General features: G+C 42.3%; 1 protein-coding gene across 1 annotated transcript in view; it reads right to left on the bottom strand.

Moving 5' to 3' along the window:
* CDHR1 (cadherin related family member 1) overlaps positions 1-23,516 on the bottom strand; it is a 42,326-nt gene extending 18,810 nt beyond the window's left edge. Inside the window, exons 1-11 of the mRNA XM_066324506.1 lie at positions 23,388-23,516; positions 22,499-22,594; positions 14,259-14,404; positions 13,374-13,424; positions 12,457-12,546; positions 11,868-11,954; positions 10,070-10,186; positions 8,350-8,493; positions 5,954-6,032; positions 3,019-3,119; positions 1,099-1,302 (exon numbers count right to left, since the gene is read on the bottom strand). Of these exons, the coding sequence (XP_066180603.1) occupies positions 1,099-1,302; positions 3,019-3,119; positions 5,954-6,032; positions 8,350-8,493; positions 10,070-10,186; positions 11,868-11,954; positions 12,457-12,546; positions 13,374-13,424; positions 14,259-14,404; positions 22,499-22,594; positions 23,388-23,448 (1,176 nt within the window). The 5' untranslated portion in view covers positions 23,449-23,516. The remainder of the gene's footprint in view (positions 1-1,098; positions 1,303-3,018; positions 3,120-5,953; positions 6,033-8,349; positions 8,494-10,069; positions 10,187-11,867; positions 11,955-12,456; positions 12,547-13,373; positions 13,425-14,258; positions 14,405-22,498; positions 22,595-23,387) is intronic.
* Positions 23,517-24,391: the final 875 nt, after the last annotated feature.

The raw sequence follows: 24,391 nt of genomic DNA, 5'->3' as shown, positions 1-24,391 counted from the left end.
TAGAAGAAAGGCGACCCACCCCCCTAGGGTTATGCCTTACACTGTACTAGGAAGCTTCTTGAGAAATCTATACAGTGTATTTATCAGTGTTTTCTGCTTATTTTATAGCCTAACTTGCAGCCCGAATATTTTGTCAGCCTAGATATATATATTTTGTCTCTAAAGAGAAGAGATGGGTTTTGTTTCTCCCCTCCTGCAGCACCATCCCCCGTGACAACAGCAGGACAGACGTAGCAGTGCTTTGAAAGCAGTCATTTATCTGCTCGCTGCAGAGCAGCAGGAGGGAGGGGGAAGAAGCCAGTGGGTTTGATAAAGTACAATACCATCAAACCAGCACAATACTGAGCACAGTTACAGAAGAGAGCTCTTTCCAATAGTAATACAATTCTCAGATGCATTAAGCTTTTTTCTTGTCACTACCTAACCTGAGGCTAACTCAGATGGATGTCATTCATACAGCATTTAGCTTAGGGGTCCCTATAGCAACCATTGCCATAGCACCTACAGGCATCACAGGTCAGTTAGACTGCAGGCTGAGATGGATGGAGTGTTCTTTCCTTTTCCTTTATCTGTTAAGAGTTAGTTTGGCTTGGGCATAATTTTTAAGACTACTTAAAAATATCACTCCGGTGGGAATGACTTATCAAACCATGCACTGCAGACCCTGACTGGTAAAATAAGGGCCAGAAGAAGATGCAGACAGTAATTGCACTTGAAGTTAGTAAAGGGCTCGGAACCTCCAGAAAATCTTCAAAGGGAACAAGTTCTCAGACATTACACTGGCAACAACTGAACACAACCAGTAGTTGGGGAAGTTCATAAGGATTGTTCAACTTCAGTTGCCACAAGACCTGGGCTACAGGTGTAGAATCACCCTTCCCATTGGCATCACAGTACATGACAGACTAACTGAACTCCTGGGTCCACGCTTTCTGTGGTACTGGACCCTACAACTACTACTTTGGCCTGTCCTAGCCTTTTAGGGAATGCAGGTGAAACAGTTGAGTTTCTAAAATGACATTTATCCATCTGACAGCTCTTTCTAGTCTTTGGGAAAACAGGACAGGAAAACTGAAAGTCCACATAGTTTCCATTTACCTGATCTGAATCATTGACTGTAATCTTCAATCCCCTTAAGATTTCACCCTCTGGGGGATGCTCGTACATGGTCAGCTCAAACCTGTTCTGGGGACCATTTTCTCCATAGAACGTTGGCGGATGGTTGTTGAGGTCGACTACCCGTATGGTCACCATGGCAAATGTGTGCTCCGAGAGGTCACCTTCCTGACTGACTTCTGATGCCTGCAACAGGCAAGTGGGAGAAAAGAATGATAAAAGTGTTCTCTCCTTCTTCAGATTTGTGTTCAGGTATTATTCTACACATACAGAGCACTCTAACTTGTAGGAAGATGCACAGACTTATAAAACCTCAGTCCATTTCACAGGGAAGTTTACGATGATTAGAAGATTATGGTAATAAAGCAGTCCCAGTAGAGCCCCAGTTGATTCTCCTTCTCATTTTGTGATCTTAGTAACTCTCTCTAGGTGAAAACAGTCCTCTAAAAACAAATAATCAAATAGAGGCAAGGTAATTGCTTGCCTAAAGTGTTGATAGAATAGAAAAGGAAGTCAATGTTTAAATTTGCTGTGGTACCACAGGCAGTTCATTGTCTCATTGCTGCAAGGACTGCAGCCTTGAATACTGCACGAAAAACTGTACTTGTGGTATTTAGGTAAATATTTGAAAACACACACTTTTTTGAGATTTAGTCTCTGATTCACAATTCTGCTGTGATGTTTACCTGATCTTAATTGAAAGTGGACATAGTTTAGACAGACATGCAAACATAGCTGATATTTTTCTGAACTACAAGATGAAATCTGTCTGGGTTTCAACAACTGCAATGCGCAGCTTGATTCACTGGATTGAACCTGAGGCATTTCTTCTGCCAGGACAGAAACTAGCTGGTATTTTTGTCACAACAGCTATATCTAACATGTCTTTTTGCACAAAGGGCTCAAAACCAAAGGCACTTTCTCTGAAGACACTAGTCTGGCAACTGAGGTGCCTGTCACTACGTACACTGGGTAATATAACACCCTTTTGGTTCCTCTAGCAGCTTTTGCAGCCTGCATGAGCTCTGGGTCACCACATACATAATTAGGAGATCAGAAGAGCTTGCAAGGCTTTAACCTGCAAGCATCTGAGGAGTGGTAGCAGACTGCAGTGAAGCAGAGCTGATAGAGGAAGAAATGGTGCCTGAGTTTAACTCAGCCCATGAGGACTCTGTGTTCTCCTGGGTACTGCTCACTGCTTGAACCCAGGAGCAAGCAAGTGGGGATGCTATACACCAGTTCTGGCAGTCTGCAATTCCTCAAGGCTGCCTTAAAGCCAATACTGTCCTTACCACAACAATAATATGCAGTTCCAGCATGCTGAAGAAAACTGATACAGTCTTCACAATTTAATTCTGCATTTTTAAACACTTTTTCTTTAGAAACTGCTTAAAATAACCCAGCCTGTCACATGAGCACTGGCTCATCGAGGTGTTAGCTCATCAAGGTGTGAGCATGTATTAGCATGAGTCCCTCAGGAGTGGATGCTGACATGACAACTGCATGATCTGTCCCAGTCCCTTTACTAATCATAGATTTGACTGTTACCTATCTCATAACACAGAGGTTTCAAGGCATTAATTCCCAGTTTAGCAATGAAGTCTGGAAACATAGAACAGGTACCTGTGGCCTGTAAAGGACATTGATTCTCTAGCCTCAGAGATGAAATTAGGACAAGATAATTCCATTTAAAAGAAGTAATTTGAGACACTAAATTCTCAGCAAAATCCCAACACCTCAAAAAAAGCAATTAGTGCTGCTTTATACTATCTGGCACTCTGCTCAAATAGAGGAGGTAGTTTCTAAAACAGGTAAAGTCAGCTATAAATCAAACAATTTTAGACAACCATGCCTACTCATGGCATTTCAGAGCAATAGTCTTAAAGTGGCCACAGTACCTACCTTAACTTTTAGTTCATACACTTCTTTCTTGAGCTGATTTGGGCTTTTTATCACAGAAATGGCTCCAGTTGTGTTGCTGATTTCAAATGAACCTTCACTTCCTGCAATGAAACCAAGATGCTCTGCTTACGTGCAACACCTTCTTTCTTTAAACAAACATGGGCAAATCAACTATACACTTCATTAGGCACATCTTTTTCCATTTGTGTATCCATATCTAGCAGTAGATCTGAAGCCACTCTTCAAAAATTAAGCTTTTCTATGATTTGTCACAGTGAGATGAAAACAAAGATGAGGGCCAAAAAGAGTTTCAACCCCTAGGAACAGCTCAGTGGAGTTCTTCCCTTACAGGCAACTGTCAGCATTTTCCTCTTCCCATCCTGCTTGGGCTGCCCTCAAGCCTCAGCATCCAGGCATGCAAATCTGGTATTAGTTTTTATTAGGCTGTCTTCTTTAAATGCTGATTTAGACAAAAATAGACATTTGTCATTGTAATTAGCAAATGCTTAATTAAGTCTCTGAGAAACAAGAATATTTCTCTCACTAATATCAGCTAAGCTGAGAAGTCTGACAATCTGCCTCAAAGAAATACAGTCACTTCTCTCAGACAGCAGCTCTGGAGAAGCCTCTTCTGGACATGAACATTGAGTTGTCAAAAAAAGCTTTCAGCCTGTTTCAGCAAGGCTGTCCTGAAGGAAAAGGGTTTTTTGGAGTACCTGGGGTAAAGCCCAAGGTTTCTGAACTGAGGCAGAGTCTGACAGAGGCAGGACATGACTGCAGGCTGACTTTGCTACTGCTACCCAACTTCCATTGATGTGGAGAGAATACCAGTTCCAGGCAGCAGTTTATTGAGACTGCTGTATTTGTGCTGAAGCAAATGGCAGCTTGCAGAGAGGCAGCAGTGTCTCACCAGGATGTCAGGAACCATCTCACAGCCCAGCCAAGGGCAGCCCTGATGCTACCTCATGTACAGTATTGGCTATATCCTGTGCTTTGTGGCAGTCTACCATTGAAAGGAAAAGAGGGGAAATCCCTTTAAATGAAGAAGATCAAGTTCCAGAAATAAAGGACGATGACCTGAAAGCCCAGTCATTTTTCTTTTTCTCAAACTCATTTCCAGTGCTGATTTTTAAACCATCCAATAGTATCCTCATTTGCTAATACCTACAATAACTGCAACTTCATTAAAGCACTCTAGACACAACATTGAGCCGATATTGACTCATAATACCCAATTATTAAGATGCATTTGCCTGCAAAATATATTCTGACTGAGAAGAAGCTTAAGTCAATAGTGGTTTCAAACCACCCATACTTCATGTTATTGTGTAGTTATCCTGGGGAAATTGGTAACCTGGAGTATGTGTAGCAGTATTTTCTCCATACAGCATGTTCAGGAGATTGGAGCATTTCCTGTTATTATTCTACACTCCTGGGATAAGAAATTCTTATTAAGAACAAACAATTCCCTATTTGCTGTTAGTGTTTTCTTGCCCTTTGACATCCCAGCCTGCAGTTATTGGAATACTGGCTTGTCAAGAGTAATGCCAGTGCCTGACGTGCAGGGGCAGAAACTTGTTGCAATATTTTGTTCTCCGTTTTCCAGCTTTCTATGCACTAAAAGCATATTCCCTTCCCCTCTTTTCCATTTCACAACAACAAACCCCTTTGTTAATGGGCATGAGAAAAGCCTGCTCCTCATTAAGTCATATTTTGTTCTACTTATCTGTCATTCCCTTCCATCTTCCTTTCCCACTCTTTCCTAAACACTTACCTTTTTTTTTATCCCAGAGAACCCTTTTGGTCCTTCTCTATTTTCTTTGGAAATCCAGTATCTTTCCTCATTAATCTTACTTACTTCCCTTTGACTTTTTCCCTTGTTCTTTGCCTTCACTTGTCGTCCTTACTTAATTTCTCCCCTGTTTAGCATATCTTCATCCCACTTACTTGTTCTTGCCCCTCATTTTCACCTTTTTCCCTTTTCTGTTTTCTATCTATTGTCTTCTGCAACCCCTTTTTCCTCAATGTTTCTACCTTTCTTTTACCTGTTTATTTCCTCACGTTAAGAAGGAACCTCAGCATGGGTCTCATCCCACACCAACACAAAAACTCAGCTGTATCTCTCTGTTCTGGCTGTTTAGATCACTTAATATAATGAAGCGCTTACTCCAAAGATCTTCAACTACACCTTAGATTTCTTTAGGAAGTTTTGGGATCTTTCACACCTGTGAGCTGGGGTGCCCAGTTGCTGTGGAAGACTTGTTTGGAAGGGGGAGAGTTTAAAACCCCAAACTCATAAAGCTGTAGCCTGGAGTTTAGTTGCTCTAAGCTGTTGTCTTCACCACCTAATGAATCATCAATTCAGCTAAGTTTCACATTCATGCTATTAAAAGACGTGCGACAGACACTCTCAGAATAGCTGATGGAAAGCATTAATCTTCTGATAACATCTGTTTTCTTCCACTTCAGTGTACAGCCCGTGTCTCTTCACTGGCAAATATAATTTCTTCCAAGAAATCAGAGGTTTGACTGTTTAGCCACTTTCATCACTGTATTAATAAAAATATCCCTCCAAATGCCATGTCTGGGTCTCCCAATGAATTATCTCACCTCCCGGATTAAGTGATAGAGATGCTCAGAAGAGTGAATGCATCTCCCTTTACACTTTCTGAAATGACAAGCAGGCTACTGATGCCTAACAAATCAGCAACATTAACAGTTCCAAGTGCAGTTCTGTGAAGAAGATACTAAAACTCGCTGAACTGAATCTTGGCTGTTCTCTGCTAGACAGGGCCCTGAAGTCGTTTGAGGTATCTGACATTATTTCCTGAGATTTTGTCTCAGGTTTATTAAACTCCAGCATATTCTGTTCTAATTTAATGCCAGATGTAGTTTTGAGTGCCCTTCAAATTTCATATAAGACAAGCCTACTCACCATTCACGATGCAGTAATGAATACTGTTAGGCTTTCCTCTGTCTCCATCAAGAGCAACAACAGTAAGGACCTCAGAGCCCTGGGGAGAAATGGGAAATCACAGTCTGTGTGCCGAGATCAGAGCAGTGAAATTGCAACTGCACATTAATAAACTGAACTCCTGTAAGTCTTTCCGCAGTGAAGTGCTGGGGGCAGAGTGGGTACTTGTGCTTGTGCCATATGGGGAACACAAAAAGGGCCAGTGCCTGCTGCTCTGGGAGTGAAATGGCTGTGTGGCCATGGGGGCCTCAGCCCTGGGGGCTGGCTGGTCACAGGAATGGTTGGAAGCTGTGGCCAAGGACACCTGCCTGAAGCCACAGATGGGAACAGAGGGTTTGGGGCAGCCAATCTGCATCCCAAAGTTTAGCTTGGGGCACTACCAAGATTCCCTCTGGCTGCTTCTATGTAGGCTCCTGTGCCCCATGGCCACACAGTGTGCTGAGACACAAGCAGCTGCCAAGGAGTCATTGGGTCACTTTGGTCCTTCCTAGTTAAGTTCAGACAGGCAGTAGAAGCAAACAGAGATCACAGAGCAACTTGGCCCACAGAACATCTAGGGCATAAAATTGTGATGAAAATGATGGTGATTTAACTGCCCTTAAAACTTCACTGTCTGTCTTTCTGCACAAGTAACATGGCTGTGGGCCATACGTACAGAATTTGTGTACTGGGGACCATTTGCTCGTGTGACTGCTCCTATCAGCTCTGAGGGATGAGTGTCACATTCAAATGCTCACCCAAGTGGCAATGAGCTGTGCAATTTAGACCTCTGAACTAAAGCATTACTGTTTGAGGCTGCAGAACCAGGGAACATTGAAGTAGCTGTCAGTGAATCACAAATGGCAACAAGGAACATTTTCATGACAACCCTTGAGTGAATTTTTCAAACAAGAGCAAGGCTCTGTTAGAGCAACTGGAAATACAGAACTGTATTTATTATCGGTTATGCTGGAAGCAGCAATAAAATCTGCCTACTGGGCAAAATGCAGTCAAAATGCAGTGCAGTCCCTTTGAAGGTGACAGAGTACTTGTAAATCCTGACAACTCCATCAAGGAGAAAAGGTGCACGTTTACAAAATGGACGCCAAATGTACAAACACCACTAAAATCAGCTATTGCCTCTTTCTCTGTGGAGTTCATTCTAATGGCAAAACCCACACCAGGAAGGACTGATTCGTTCTTCCATCATTATATCATAATGGTGTAAGATATAAGCTCAAGCTGGATGTAATTAACATTTATTGATTCTCATTTCCATAGTAAACATTAACTCCTGTGTGCACCTGATAGTTATTTCAAGATCTATACATAACTATGCAGAATAAATCAATAGACACAATATCATTCATTCTAAACACCTGCAAAGTACACGAGCATTACTTCTCTGCCCTGCTGAAATGCAACAGCTTCTGCAGGGAACTGCAGTATATAGTCATTCATGGGGCTGCAGGGTGCATTTCTGGACTGAAAGGTAAGACACAATCTTTCCTGAAACTAAAGGGAAAGTCAGATAAACAAAGTGCAATCACACAGCTAAACTGATCAATAGCCTAATGTTGGGTAATTTAATGGGTAGATATAATTTCTTGTCCTATATATGAAGAAAAGTTTTATTAAATCTTATGTGTCAGGGTGAAAGCTGATCCATACACAATCATGTCACTGCTTAGACATGGAGAAAACTCATTAGTTTGCAGCTTCAAGAATGTGTGTCTGAAAATGACTGATTCTCCTAATTATGTCCCTGCTTGACTGATAATCTGGTTGAGGTTAGGCTTAGGAGGCCTGCCTGGCCCATTCTGCCTAACCAGCCATCCCTGAGCAGAAAGCTTCCTGCATTTTGGGGATGTCAGGGTTGCTTCTCCCTAGGTGATATCCATGGTACAACACAGAGAGTCTGGAGAATTCAGGCATAAATTCTGTCTGCACCTTGTACTGTTGGTAGCAGACTGATCTGAGCTAGAAAAATAAAAGCACCGTGAGACCACAGAGCAGACACATGAAGGCTTTTAAGCATGATGTGTTCAGGTGAGGTGACTGGCAGCCTGCTTAGGCCTTCTGTCAAGTGCCTCTGGAGGTCTGAGCTACAGAAGAGCTCTTAGTCACTGGGCTTAGACCAATGCAAACGGGCGGAATCCTTTTTGACTTTAATGAAAACAACAGGAAGCCTTGCATGGCAAATTTGCAGTAGACATAAGTACAAACAAGTCTGAGATTTGGTCAGCTCATTTCATCTAGGAGTCAAATCAGAGTTTAGGTCCTATTTCCAGTAAAGCCTGTGCTAGAAACCTTAGGGCCATCTTGACTGAGATGGGAAAGGCTGCACTGTTCTCCCATAGATGGAATCCAGAACTTACTGCGAGCGTGTCCTCATAGACATATCCATAGTAGGGAGTCCCGATGAACATGGGAGGAGTGTCCTGAACATCCTCCACATTGATGGTAACTGTTGTTGTGGCTGAAAACACTTTGTTGTCTCCCCTGAGCTTCCCACCTCCATCCTAGAAAAGAAGTAATTGTCAGATGCCTCTGCTGAAGCATGCCTACAAATCAGCTTAGGCATTGCATGGACCTCATAAGCCTTCAGAAGCACAGTTCCAGGAATCCTTTCTCTCTCTGAACATACCAATTAATCTATGCTGCCCTATTCCCTTCTCTTTTCCATTTGTCCTGCTCTCTCTCTGATTAGGAAGACAGCTTGCAGCGCCTCATAAGTAATTTCTTATATTAAAAGTGATTGAACCAATATATGCAGTCATAAATGATCTTTAGAGAGGAGAAAGGGAAATCAAGGGTTTTTTTCAGGAAAAAAGAACACTAGAAACTGATGCAAAAAGTTAGTGACCAAGGTCTACAACTCTTCATCCCACATAGAGTCCTGTCATGAACACAAGACAGTGCAAGTAGCAAGGTAGTGCAACTCTAGAGGGAAATAAACAGTGTACATGCTCAAAGTCTCCTAGGAATCCTATGTGATAAAGTGCAAGCACAGAAGGAGCTGTGCAGCCAAAACCTGTGAGACAGCCACGCTGTATAAACAGTCTCTGGGGACTTGGCTACAACCAGCTCTGCACGACTGATACAGCAGAGCCAATTAGGAAGACAACTCACTATTCCAGAAGCTTTTAACACCCTCAGTCTCAGAGCACCAGCTGTAGGTCAGTAGTCATGCTGGTGTGTAAGAGTGTGAATTGTTCAACATGTCTGCGGTACCAATTCTAAAAATTTCATTTTTTTAAAAGATACATTGATTTTTTTTCTTCCTTACTGCCCCAAAGGCAGAATTTAAGCCAAATTTTGTTACTTTTTCTCAAATGAACCTTGGCTAAAAAAATACATGAAAAGGTCCATACATTTTCCAAAAAATATGAGCAACTCAAAGTTCTCATAAGTTACAGCAAAATTGCCCTCTTTCCACCCATGTAAGTCTGTCTGTGTGACAGGTCCCCACAGGATTGTCAAAGACTTCAGAATCTATAAACTTTTAATGCCTTTTATGAATTCTCAGCCAAGTCACAGGCACAGTACTGCTGGGAAAGACAGTGGCAAGAAGGGATGTGCAGCAATATTTGCAGGATTTAAATAAGCTCCTGCCATGAGGCAGCAGAGAAATCAGAGAAAGAAACATCCACAGGTATTTCCAGAAAGAAATCCATCACTTTTGCTGTGCTGGGTCTGGCTGTGGGTAATGACTGTGGCCTGTCTGCCTGCCAGGGGTTTGTCCTTGTGGTGGTAGGGCTGTGCCCTGGGCAGCATGATGAGTCCTGAGCTCACAGGTTGATGCTTCTTGAAGCCAGGGCTGGATACACCAACCCTTCACTTCTAGGTGAGTCTCATGACACAGGTGACATGAACAAAATGTGGGAAACCCCCTCCCAAACACTCCAGATGTTGTTCAGCAGCAGACACCTGCTTTCTTTACTCCCTCACCTTTCCATGTTGCCCCCCACGCCTCCAGATGTTACAGCAGGAGTAACTCTGCTGCCTTCATGTTTTAGCAGCACCTGGATTCAAACTAGCTGGTCCCACTCAAACACGACAGCCCACCTCCTGTGGTCTCACATAAAAGCCTTTTACCTTGGCTACAACAACAACAAAATGTGTCCTTGATTTCTCGTAGTCCAGGGTGACCCCTGGTTTGATGCGCAGGACACCACTGTGGCGGTCTATGGTAAACTTATTAGCATGGATGTTCTAGAAGAGAAGAGGAGGAGAAACAGCCAGAGATTACACATATGGAGATAGGACTGCCATAGGGATTCATCTTTTATTTCATCTGCTAGGGGAGAAGACTAGAATAATGATATGGCTTGGGTGAATAATGTATTTGATGAATTTCACCTCTGTGTGTTTATGAACAATTCATGAACCAACCACAAGTCTCTCATTATTCAGAATAAATCAGTGACTTGTAATGTAGCTGTATTTAATCTTTTAGTATTTCATTGTGAAAACTTAAACTTTGGTTAACTCAGTTAATTGCATGGAAAGAGGAAGGGAGACTTAAAAGAAAAAAAGATGAAGGGAAAAGGAAGAAAAAAATGGTGTTACCCCTTAATGTTTCAAAGTTCTACTGGTTTAGAGAATTAAGCAGAAAGGTTGCACGTACTGTCAAACACAGTGGTGGTCTGGTGATTTTTGTGATGTACAAACAAAATCTAAAGGACATCTGATTTTAACAAAGGCCTAAAAAATGCCTCCCTCCATTCTTCTGAACTGGAGATACCTGTACAAACACCTCTGTTCCTGCATCCAGACACAATGGCCACTGTCAGATAATCTTGGCCATTTCAGCAGACACTGTCACCTGCCTATATCATACCTGTGGAGAGGTTTTTTCTGTGCAACTTGAGAATTCTCAGAGACTGTGCCCAAAGACATGGCAAGATTTTTTTCAACAAATACACATATTTATTGTCCTTTTTTGCCACACAAATAGATTATAAACTAGACACAGAATTTTGAAGTTGCTGTCCCTTGGTTCAGAGACTATCAACTCTCTGGAAAAAGCCCGGTGCAAAATTGAATCCTGCACATGGATCATAATTTGTGAAATCAAAGCTAAATTTCAAGAAGGCACTCAAGGTGTTCTTTCACGGTATGCTCAAGCTCTTAACAGGATTAGCTTTAGTGCTATGTAAATATCTTCTAACTTGTCTCCATATTTGTATCCAAAATTACATATTGCAACAAATTTGCTTTGGGTTTTTTTGTTTGCTTTTTAAAATGTTTCCTCTTGAATAAGGGAAACCTGGATGAAACTGCTGGTAGGAAGAAGAATTTGAAGGATATAATGCAAAAAATTGCCCTTGTGGCATACAGAAAATCTGTAATACAGAAGTTCAGCTTTAAATCTGGAGCCCTTTCAGTTCTTCACCAGTGGGCAGCAACTGAAAGGGTGGTTCCAGGCAGTCAGTGCTTTGTCAGGGAGAAGATTTAGTACCTCTCATTTCACACTGTGATCCTGGAATCCATTATGCACCAGCCAGCTACAATAAAGGGCAAATTTATGTTTCCAGTGAGTTTTGCTCCCTAAAGAAAGTTATTTCATGCTTTAGAAATCCCGTAAGCATAGAAGATTACCAGCCTATCTTACTCTCCCTGTCCCTCCAAAGGAAGGGCCAGTAAGAGCCCTGCCATGAGGGGTCCTGCTGGCAAGCACAGGAGTGTCAGTGGCAATCCCAGTTTATTGCCTGCTGGACAACCCTTGGCTGCTGGCAATCAGAAAACATCCCTCCTGCCAATGCTTATTTTCTTGTGCATGGTACAAAATCGGTCCTGTAGGCGCTAGCAGTGCACTCAACCCCCCAGAAATCTGCTTTCTGAAATCTCAGTAAATAAGAGATGATTTGTGAAGGTACAGACAATTCTTTACCTGCAAGAAGTAGGTGATACTTCCTCCAGAACCCGTGTCCTTGTCTATTGCCTCAATCTTAAAGATACTGCTGCTGGAGGGAGTGTTCTGTGACCAGAAAGAGTTAGCAGTCACATAGAAGCAGAAAACCAGGTGAGTTAAAAGAAATGAAAAATGAGCTTGCAGGGAGGCAGAAAAAGAGTGATGGTAAAAAAGAAACAATGTAAAAGCACTGAGGGAACCAGAGAGAAGAAAGGAAAGAGGGAAGAGGTTAAAACTGGAAAACAAGAAGAAAGAAACACTTTGTGAAATAAAAATAACAGAACATTTTAGCTGAGTCTGGGTGTAACCTATTCCCACTATAGTCAATTCTAAAAACTCACATTGCCTAAAAATAGCACACTGTAAGTTCTACAGACTTATTCCCCAAGTATACAGTATAGTATATAAATATATACTAATAAAGTATATAGTATATAAATATCTACCCAAACCCTACAGCAAAGGAATGCAAGTCTGTCCTGCACAACTTGTTATTTTAATGAAAACATATTAGCCCCTATTTACATCCTATAGAAATATTTCCAGTATGTAAAGGAATTTTACCAACCTCTGGGACTTGGACTATGTAAGGTGTATTGATGAACTCTGGGCTCTCATCATTGGCATCCATTACAAGAATCCTGACTTTTTCAGAAACCTGAAGTAGAATATGAAGAGCATATTATGACTCCCATGATTTATGAATCCCATTATTTCTAGTCTACAGAGGTTTCCAGGGCAGTTGTGAGTGTAGGATGCTTGAACCTCCCAAACATTTCTTGCAATAATCTCAATTAATTTCTTTGAGATGAGGAAGAGCTCTAGACTTATCCAGTCTTGTGGATAAGAAGAGGGTCCCACTTTTGTGGTACCTCTAGTGATGAAGCCCACACCTTCCTAGTTTAATTTAATTATCCTGGCTGTGACAGCATCAGTCCATAAATTGAAAATGCCAAGAAAATCTGTGGAAGTAGGACTGGATGCTCAGTGCCTCAGATAAGTCCTTAATGATTAGACATGAACAAAGCTTTATCTAGCAGCAGACAAGAAAACCCCCACCACCACAGCCTAAACAAATCTTCTTAATGTCATGCTCGAGAAACACTGTGGGGGTGGGGACAGGCAGCTCCTGGGCCCTCAGCACTAGCTCCTATAATGTCACACATTTCTCCAAAAAGCCTCCAGATCTTAGGCACAAATCCAACTGTGCTGGCAGTGAAACTTCATAGGAAGCTGCTGTAATTCTTAGCAGGCTGCTAAGTCAGTATTTCAGCTCACACTACATTGTAATTATCCTCAAATAGCTGAGAAGGGAGACGAAGTGAGACTTGAGTAACTGTGAGTTCAGTGGCTTTTGGAACAGGAGGTAAAACTAATGAGATTATGTTTTCTGATCAAATGAGATTGTCCCTTTAAGGTAATTTAATAGGAGTAGGTATGTGAGGACAGACAGCTTGACAAGCTACAGCATAATTAAATACTTACTGTACTCAGGCCATCTGAAATACTGACAATAACCTCAATCTCATCTTCCTTCTGTAAATGAAGAAAATTCTTTTGTTAGAGAGATGGTGTTTGTCCTGATCGGAAAAGGGACTGCAGATCTGAACCTGTCTAGGCAGGCAGATGAAAGTAACAACTAATACCACAAAGCAATCCCAGCTGAGGCCAGGAAGACCCCTTGGAAGCTCCAGCTCCTTGAACATTCTATGGCAACTGTCAGGAGATGGTTGCTCTTGGAGACAGTAGGTAATCCCTGTTGCTTCTAAAAGTGCTCATAAAAATCAGTCTCCTTTTCCAAGAAATGTTCCCTGAAATGGCACTTCGGTTCAAAATTATTCTATCTTAGTATACAGAATTTTAAAGGCTTTACCAAATACTGTGTAAGCTTGTCAGTGAGGAGATGAAAGGTTCAATGCCTGTGTTCCCAGAATAAGGCTGCCTTTAGGCATCTTTAACCAGCACAGTTACATTGGCTAAAGGGCTACGATGTACTAGAGGAGTGTCCTGAAACACTGCTTACACAAATCTCTCCTTTTTCCTAATGACAGGAGAGAACCCTGTCTGAGGATGTGACAACGGCACCTGAGCTCTTGCTCAGGGGTGTGGGTGGGGGAAGATAGAAATGAAGAATATACTTCTCTTTTGAAAAAAGTTGGACAGACAGCAGCTAAAAAAATTGATAGCAATGTTAGTGACACAAGTCAACTGGAATGCAACATGAAGGGTGAAGTATAACGTCTTAGAATTGCAAAGTATATTACATGCTTCAGGGGCTAATAAACCGGCCTTGTCCCTCAAAGCCTCAGATCAAAAATTAAAATGGAAAGAAATTCCACAAACACCTGGAGTGGTGCCATTTGACTGTACCTCTCTGTCAAGCTCCTCGATCAAAGTAACATTTCCAAGGTTCTTGTCAACAGAAAAGTAGCGCCTTGATCCAGCTTCATAGGTCAGGTCATAGGTCACGGGATCTCCTTCTGGATCAGTTCCATTCAGAGTGTACACATGGGTACCTGAAAATCGATATGCAACAGCATTTCCCTGTGATTATTTCAATCAGTGAGTGTTTCACTGGTCTGTTCCTTAGGAACACTGCAACAGGAAAAGGTTTTGTCAATCAACCCCACTTACTGGGAAATATGGAAAAGCAAACAGTTCAATAGTCCTGATGTCAACGTTTAGCCAGCTGGTTAAATTGAGCCCATCAGTTTCTGGTTTCTGTCACTTTAGGCCCTTTCCTGTGGAGCTGTATCCAGGTCAATACTGTGCATATCTGAGGGTTTACATAGGTGACAAGCTCTTCACCTGTTCTCAGCCCAGGTGAGCCAGAAGTGATGCTGTTGTATAACTGGGTGGCAATCTCAGCAGTACCAAAAGGCCCTCACAGACCTCTTCTTTGTAGGAACACCAGAACTGCAAACTAGCACGCAGAGAATCCGGCCTCAGGGAGAGCTCCTGCAGGACTGGATCTGAGCTTTGGAACTTGGAAGATGCAAGGACATTTTTTTACCTTCCCACTTTCAGAATTAATCAATGCAAAAGTCTTCTTTCCTACTTCACTCCCACTCATTAGCTCGCTCTCGTTAAATTCTTTGGACTTGACATATCCACTCATGCTAATACCAATTATAAAATTTTTCAAACTCATCAATGTATTTCCTTCAGAAGCTGGAGAAAGATTGTTATTTCTATTTTTAAACATTGAGAGGTTGGTGTCAGTTTTTCCACTAAACTGACTTTGTGTATTATAAATGATAATTCCTGGGGGAGTCATAACAACCATATTTTCAAAGCATGGTGAGACTGTTTATTAGTATTTTTTTAAAAACTTACATGTCTGTTATTCTACTGTGCTTTAACATCTTCATCCAAATGACTTCAAACAGTTTAGGAACACCAGTTAACTGAGCCTGAAATATAAACCACTGCTGTTGTTTCCTTCCAGTCCAATGTGCCTTGGGTAAATTACCTGAGGTATTCAGGTTGTAGAGGATAAGCACAGAAACTGTGCTTTACATCTAACAAAGCCCTCTGCACTGGAAATACTATAGCCAAGTGACTCACTGGTTACTAGTGAGTTTTGCTCACACATGCAACCCAAATATAGGGTGGAAGGATCCCTGCTAAGAAAGTTAACATAAAGTTAAGGAAGAACATTAAGACTCTCAGTTTTGAACTACTCTGGTGGTCTTGAGTTGGGCAGATTTTTAATTCAGTACTTAAAAGTGATAATCTTTTTCTCATCTCCTCTCTTCAGTCGCATAGATCACTGACCACATCTGTAAGGTTGTGTTTAATTCTAGAGCTTTGCCCACACCACTGACAAGTCAGTTTCTCAAAGGTTTCCTCACTTTTGCAAGGCAATCTTTTGGACCTCATTTGCTTCCTCCTTGGCGTGCAAACTGTGAAGTTGCTCAGAGGCCTTACTGGACATGGGGCATCCAGCCATCAGTGGCGATATTTGCAAAGCATGGCTGTCTTCTTGTCATAGCAAGAGATTACACCAAACCATGTGGAATCTGTGCTCACGTAGGAGTACACTCTCGTATGATAATTACCAGGGCAATATTTGGGCAACTTTGTACAGAAAAAAGTTATGTTGCAAAAACCAATGCACCCACGAGAACACTAACAAAAGACCCTGTTATGAGCTGGTTCAGCCAGCCAGCAAATAATTAAGACTTGCAAAAGAGTTCATGAAACTACAAAACATTTTCCCACATTTTTCTTGTACTTTTACCACAAAACAGAATGGGAAAATAACAACACATCTGTAACTGTGATCTCTGAAAATTATTAGGGAAAGACAATGAGCATTATGATGAGACACTTCTGACTGTAACAACTCTCTAAACACAAAGAAATGAAAGAAGAGTAATTAACTGGGACTGATATAAAATAGGATCCTGAAAGGACACCTGCTTCCTGATACAACTATCTATATAAGAGACAGAGATTTGAAAACTGTGGAGGGTTCTGCAGCACCAGCACTGACTCATTTACTTTTGTTTCTCAAAAGCTTTGTCTTGATATCACAGCTGGGTCCAATTGGAGATTTAAGGTGCCATTTGTCATCATCTCAGTGCTATCCTTATAAATATAATGCTTTTCTGCAGCCTTTTTTTTGGTCATTAATTGTCTCTGCTTCTCAGTTGTTTTCTGCTCTTACTACCTTTTCCTGTCCCTTGCCCTTGACACAGTGCTGGCTGCCCTGCCTGTTTCTAGCTTGTGTGGATGTCTGCAGCAGCTGCTGAGCAGTGCTCCCTGTGCCGTGGAGAAACAGGATGGACACCACATCTGGGCTCTCTTGGAGCCTGAGAGCAACCACCAGGCACAGCTGTGGCTGCCCTGAAATCCCAATACCAGCAGGACACAAATGCAAACCACTCCTCAGGGGGCTCAGGGCTAGAGAAAAACAGACTGAAAGTTCATGTGAACCCATCTGAACTTGGGCTTGTTCTTGAAATCGCACAGTTTCCTTTCCTTCTAAAATTTCTTAGAATTTTCTTATGTGGAAGACAGGAATTTTCTTGCTGCTAAATGTGAGAAGAACTATTGATATTGGTATAGACTGAGATTACTGAGCTTTCTGAGCAAGTAATGATGGACTTCATTGATCTTTACACTGGACTGTTTGCTTTCTAGCTAAAGCTGATACTTCATTTTTCATAATACAAAATACTCGCATGCCTTTTAAATTAGATTGTGGATCAAAATTTATTTTCTAACTCATTATAATTCCTTATTTTTTCCAAATAGTAATTTCACTGCACAGTACTCTCCATATCATTAACACCCCCAGGAACACTTCTCAACAGAGTGTTAATGCCAATTAAAAATCTGTTCTCAGTGTGCTGCCTCTACTTGCTGAAAAGGAAATAAATGAAAAAGACAGCTAAAATCTTACCAGAGGATACCAAGTAAACAGCCTCTCCCTCTCATAAAATTATGGGAATAGAAGAGTCTTTACTTGAGGATATGGCAAATGCCAGAGTTAGAAGAGCTGGATACTCTGAGTACCCAGGGGATGATGCAGCAGGCTGGGACAGGGGAGTCCTGGGGAGCTACTTGCTGCTTCCTGCTGTGGCTTCCTCCCAGGAGCAATGCCAGGCTTTTTCACTCTGTTTTCCTATTCCATCTTAAAAGTCATTTGCTCTCTGCTCTGCCACTTGGGCTAAATGGCTCTCTCATGATGCCATCGCTCCATTTTTCTTCATTTTTTACTCAAATTTAATCACAGTCTCTGCCCTGGCCTCTGGGGCTGGTTTTGCTTTTTCATTGAAGACATGCTCGCACTTTCTGCTGTGGAACACTCAGCAGTCAGATCCCTTCCCTGTCAGTTAAACAAACCAAGCACATTTTGGATTCATGCTCAGTCCTGCCGTTGTCCTTTGCCACCACAGCTGACATCTGTTAACAAGATGCTGAGAGGGACATGCACGGCCATGCTCCCAGGACAAGACATCTCTGTTTCTAATGTCACAGCAAATACCACTTCGCCTGCTCTCCACCTGTCTCTGCCAAGGGCCCATTTCCCCAGCAGAAAGGAGATGGTCAGTTAACACAAAGCTACAAATTGCTCTTTTGACACCAAGCTCACCCCAAGCTCAGGGGAGCTCAGGCTCCTGGAGGTCACGGACACACACCACGACTACCCCAAAGCCAGCTCTTTTCCCATCTCCTGCTTGCTGCCACTCCTTCTGGACCATGCCCAGGGGACTCCTGCTCCCTCCCTGCACTCTGGTCCTCCAGCTGGTTGAAAGCAGAAACACGGCAACATCAGCAGCCTGAACACCATGGCTGCTACACTCCCTGCTGAAACACTCCCTGCAGCAGCCAGTGTCTGTCGTGGAGAGGTGGGATACAGCAGCAAGTGCTCAGCACACGGCCTGGACTATCACCCCATGGACAGCAGCAAGATGTCCCTGTGGCACCCACAGCAGCCAGCTCTAAGGAGAAGCCATCTGAGTGCAATTTTCTGATGTATCTGCAGTTTCTGTCAGAAGAATCAAAACAAAATTGAAGGCTGTAACACCTGTGAGTGCTCGGAGCATCTCTGTGCAGTGCTCAGCTTTGCAGGGGGCTTTGCTCTGTGCACTGCTGGCACTGCTGCAGGAGTGCAGAAGGCAGACTGTGTTTAACACTTCTGTTCTGGTAGATCTCAGCTTTCCTAGAGGTGGACCAGGGCAACAGAAACGAGGAAAGAATGATAGGTACCAGAGGGAACAAGAAGGCTCTCCACAGTCAGCTGCGAATGATGGGAAGAAAGGAGACCAGGAGGGTGCAGGAACAGGGCAAGCTTCAAGGATGGAGGGATCTGAAGGGATCAGTCACCCAGGGGTGAGTAGTTGGCAGCTGTAGCTTTGATCAGAGAACTGCCACTGCAAACTGGCTTTTCATGGGAGGAGTGCCTTCTTGGGGGCAAGGGAAAAAACAGAAAGGGAAATGCAAGGAGATCACGCAGAGATCTACAGAGCATTGATGATGTTTGGGCTTTGAGAGAGTAATGAACTTACGGAGTATGCTTCAATCCCCTGCTCTGCAGCTGCTCCCAGCCCCACTCTGTCCCTGCTATGAGGCTTACAGGGATTATGGGGTAAGATGAAACAAACAACCTGAAATAGCATCCCACTCCTGCCTTAAGACCTTGATTAGGAGCACACGCACATTTTGTATGTACACATGCAAAGAGCTAATTACCCACCTGCCCTGCCAAACCACAAACACCAATTGCTATTTCAGTTTATAACTTCTCCCATTCTTCTTAAATCTGACACTGCTGTTCTGGCCCCTCTTACCCTGAGGGGTCTCATGACCTGCAGCAATAAATAGGATCGGGGAATCTGCAGGTATTTTCAAGCATTCATGCAGAAAGAGTAGTTGGTGGTTTTATGATATCTTGGTACACAAGTTACAACTGTCTGTAAATAAGCAAAACTGGACAAGGGAAAAGAAGGTCAAGTTAAGGATGATATGGGAATGGTAATGAATTTAATGTGTTCACAGCTGCAGAGCTGCAATTTCTCTTTCTACAGCCACACAGAGAATGCATCATGTCCTTTCAATGTTCCCAAATGTTGCATGTCCCTTGCCTACAGATGTCTGGGAATATAACTAACACATATTACTTTGCCAACCACTTGCAATCTCAGCAGGGTCAAAGACTAAAATTTCTGGAGGTTTGTTAAAGCTGCTGTCTGTGGCATTGCACAGATCAGACACCAGCTGCTGCCAAGAAAAGCATCCTGCCCATGACTCCAAACTTTATGTGAGGAAGGATCTAATAGCAACCTGTCCATTTTTGGCAGCACTTAAGCCTGAGTGAAGCCATCCAGAATCAAACATATGGAAGTTTTAATTCCTCTGTTTTGTCACTGGTTATCCTGCTCAACCTGAGGGATGACTGGGGGAGTGTGGATGCTTGGGACTGCACATGGACATGGGAGACCAGATTCCTTCCCCTCCTTCTGGAGGAGATCAGAGCAAGTGATGAAGAACAATTGTCTCCTCTGCAGTGCCACAGAAGAGGGCCAGCCTGGTAGCCATTTAGCACTGAGCTCTGGCACAAAGATCTGGCTGTGATCTGATGTGAACGCTGGTCCTCTTGCCCTGTACAAAGCTGAAAGCACACCCAGCACTGCCACACTGAAGTGTCAGTGCTGTTTGTGCCCTTCTCTGTGACTGTCTCTGCCAAAGCCTCCCTGAGGAGTGGCTGTGCTGACATGGGCAGCAGCAGTTTGTGTTAAACAAATCCCAAGCCACCATGTTCCAATGGAACTTCTGAAAGTGCTTTGAGAAGAGAGGACCTTGCAGTACTTACAGCTGTTTGTCAAGGTTTTCTGGGAATTAGCCCAAAGAAGCACTGGAAGCTGTGTGACAAAGCAACTACAATTTGGTCTTCTCAGAAGTAAGATCTTATCTCTCTTTCCCAAGGGTTTCTACAGGTCTTTTGGAGCTTTCAGAGAGAGGCTGCTTCTCTCTTGTCTTTTAAAGCACATTTATACATCAAATTAGAAGAACAAGCCAGCCAATTTAAACACATGTAAGCACATTCTGAATGAAGCTAGTAGGCAGGAGGCACAGCAGCTCTCAAGACAGAGCCAGCCTGAGCTTCATCAATGCTACAAGCAAAGCACAAACTCTCCAGAGAACTCTATGTCCCTAGTCTGGTTGCTAATGTTACAAAAGCACATCCAGGAGCCCATCACACATATCTCATTATTCTTACTTGGGCTAATTAGGAGAGCACTAACACAAGCTCTGATCCCTCACACTGCTGTTTTGCTGTTCAGGCACACTGTCCTTTTTTTGGCTGCTGGAGCACCAGATCAGATGCAGTGAAAATTACTGCTGTACTTCCCTGCTGCAGGCAGTGCTGTCATCTGAGAGACCATGTGGCGCTGCAGTCCTGATGGTGGGACATTTTTGCCAGTGTTGTGGCCCTGTGCCATCTTTAGCTCCTCATCACCACGCAGGTGCCTGGAGGCTCCCAGTGGTGGCAGGGAGACTGGTGCTCGGTGAATGTCTGCAGGCTGGCACCACACCAGGAGTGTGAGTTGGATGGGAAGCAGGTTGTACTGCCTGCAGTTTCAGTGGAGGACTTGGCAAGCACCACCCCAAACAAACTGAGTTGGGGTCCCATTTTGTGGCTCTCTGGCATTACAAGTGTTATCTACACTTGGACAAGTGATTCCACTGGCTAATCTAACTCCAGCATTCAGCAGAACCAGAGGAACTGCCAAGGCTGAACTAAGCGTGGTTTCAATGAGAATCCAGGCAGAAGTACAGCAAAAATTGCAGCTCCTTGGTCTGCCTCTGGCTTTTGCAAGTGCCACTACATTACTGTTGGCCTTCAAGCTGAGGTTTCCACTTAAGCCTGACCAAGCTTATAGCAAATTCCTGCTGCATCATAAGCAAGCTGCTTTTAAGTTTGTCGTTGAGATGTGCCACTTGTACACTATGTGCTGCCTTCTCCCCCTGCTCTTCTCAAGCTGAGCAGGTAAAGGAGAATTTGCTGCTTCCAAATACCTCTCTCCCCACCCACCAGCAGGCCCAGCAGGGGCCTTGGATGACATTAACACCACTGGGTCAGAAATGGAGACTTTGAGCAAACCCAGGCAGCTGCTTCCCAGCACAGAGAGTGACCTTGGTCTGGCTAAGAAGGTGTGGGTGGCAATGTCAGGCTTTCAGAGCAGGCTGTGCCCTCTGATCTTCCCTCATCCTGGCCTTCCCCAGCTGCCTAAGCCCTGGGAGGGGGTGTTTGGTGCACCCCCTGTGCTGCCATATCTCTCTTCTGCATGAGGCACAAGGGGTGCTTTGGTACTCAGTTTGCATTAACTAAATATTTTTCTGATTTAGCCCGTGAAAGCTACAGATGAACAAAAGAAAATCCTAAATAAAATTTCAGTGCAAAGTTTGAAGTAAAGGTGATGTTCATCATTTAATATATTTTTATATAATTGTTTAGGTGTTAGGAGATTATTTTCCCCCACAGAAAATATAGATTATAAATCACCTTTTGTTCTTATTTAACTTAGTGCAACCACAGTTAAAAGTAGCATAAGTAGACCTGCCTCAAAGTGCTGAAATCTGAAAACTGTATCAATTTTTGAATTTTCAATAAACCAAAACTAAACCTTTTTAAAAATCATCAGTTATTTTGACAAAGGAATTTTCACTACAAGTGGAAACATTTTTTACCATTTGTACGTAAACATTAAAAATGAGTTTAGGAAAAATCATGCCCCTTACTTTTCAATGTACAGCTTGTTTTTATCAAGGCTGATAAAATTACTAGAAACTAGACTTTCTTCTCATAAGCATTTACAGAATTGGTGAGAAACCACAAATATATTTCTGACCCCAAAGGTCTGTGCTCTGAAGCTGTGAATAGATTGGTGGACCAAAAAAGAGAGAGCTAGAATTCATGTTTTAAATTGCAGCTACAATTCAAACATGTCATTTTAAATTGAGGCCAATTAAAAGCTTGAGAGAAAAACATGTAAGATCACAGGATATAACAACAACCTACAAGAAAATATATACGTTCATCATAAGAGCAAGCAACTCCAGTTTCACGGTTTAAACATACAAATTTTAATACTGACCAACAGGCGTGTCCTCCGAAAGGCTGAGAAGTGCCATGTTCCCATTTGTGCTTCTGGCTCCATTATCAAAGAAATAGGGGGCATAATTTGCCTGAACTGCAATTAAAACAAAACAGAAGCCAAACAAAAGCATTTTGTAGGTGACAGTTACTTGGCTGGCTCAGTTACCTGACTCTCAGTAAACAGGAGTTGTTTTGGGAATACTAGGAGTGCATAACACACCCAGTTGCTGCAATAACACACCCAGTTGCTGCACTGGACTTTCAGAACTGTATCTGTACAGAAACTTTTAATAAAATTACTTTCACATGCCACTGCTACAGTACTTATATAGCAGGAAATAGAGAGAGTATATAAGCCCCCTCTAAATCAACTGAAACAAAACAAATAGCAGGACCTCCCTAAAAAAATCTCAACCAGTTCCAGGCAGCTTCAATGAAAAATTAACTTTTTCAGCTTGCAATGATTGAACACCTCTCCCCTACTCTACACAGACAAGCCTGAAACTTTCCCAGTGCCTTGGTACCTTACCCAGTTTTCTTACTCAGTGTTCTAAGCACATCCTGCCTTAAAATTATGCCTACTACATGAGCAATTAGCCATAATTTAATACTTACTTGCTGCCAGACACAGCAAAGTTAAAAAAAAAAACAAAACAAAAAACAAATTAGTTGTCATTCTACTGACTGACTGTTAGAAATTTAAAATAGCCCATTTAAAACAAAACTGCAAGTATATAAAACACAGAGAGTAACATTTGCACAAGGACCAGTAGCCAAGGAAAATATTTCAGAACAACATTACCACATCAGTAAGGATAACTACAGGATTTAAGGTTATGCTTGCATTCTCCTATATTTTTACTTAACAAAGTGATTATTGTACTCACCCAGGCAAACATGCACCAAACTGAGAAATAAGGAGGGGGTGAAATGCCTTACATGCTTCATCCCACTGAAGAAAGAGCCAACTTCTTCTGCGTTATAAGGGCTTGGCTTTTGTTGTTTTTATTTATTTTTTAATCTCTCTGAAATGTCCAGGAAAGTGCCCTTCAGACTGATGTAGCAGAGAAATGGGGAAGAGGCAGTAACAGATGCTAAGATGTTAAGCGGATGACACGTCTTAATTTCTGAGGCATTTAAAGAAGCTCCTTCCTACCACCTAATTAGACCAATTACTTTGCAGCGAGCTGTGGGACTCATCTCTGAGACAAGATTTGGAGGAATCAGTGCAACTCTCATGTTTTGCTGTTGCTACTGTATTTGTGCTGTCCAAACACACAAGTCAGGGAGAAGGTAAAGTGGACATTTTGTTTTCTTTCTGAGCTCTGTCTTTAATTCTCTAGGCCAGTTCTCCGTTTTTAAGAGCTAAAAGAAGTTTATCTTTATTTAAGCTCTGATAATCTTGAGAAACTACAAAAGAAGAAAATTTAATATTAGCAAAAACAATAGAAATTATTGTTACCATTTTAAAGAATGCACTTATGATAGCAAAAAAATTACACAACATTGCATATTAAAAATGCAGAAGTCAAAATGTTTTTTTTTATTAGTTGGCTTGATCAATTAATTCCTAAACTGCATGAATTGCTGAAAGCATCTTTTACTTTCAGCAAGAAATTTTCAGCGTACTAAGAAGTGTGTTTAATCATCAACACATTAAAAAAAGTGGCTTTTAAAAATTGCTTGTTTTGACATATTTACACTAACTGATATACATATATATATATTCCAGTATACTATATGGTTAAAAATGAATCACACTGAGGATGTTCACAGACAAACCTGTTTGAAAGGAGCTCCATCACTGACAGTAGGTGACTCAGTGACCCCTGTGGTCCCTTCCAGCTCAGACAGTTCTGTGGCTGTTCGATTCTGCAGCACCTGGCTGCCA

Source organism: Sylvia atricapilla, chromosome 8 (assembly GCF_009819655.1).
Source record: "Sylvia atricapilla isolate bSylAtr1 chromosome 8, bSylAtr1.pri, whole genome shotgun sequence".
Classification (NCBI taxonomy): domain Eukaryota; kingdom Metazoa; phylum Chordata; class Aves; order Passeriformes; family Sylviidae; genus Sylvia; species Sylvia atricapilla.
The sequence above is the reverse complement of the archived record's forward strand: the minus strand, read 5'-3'. Positions and strand labels throughout refer to the sequence as shown.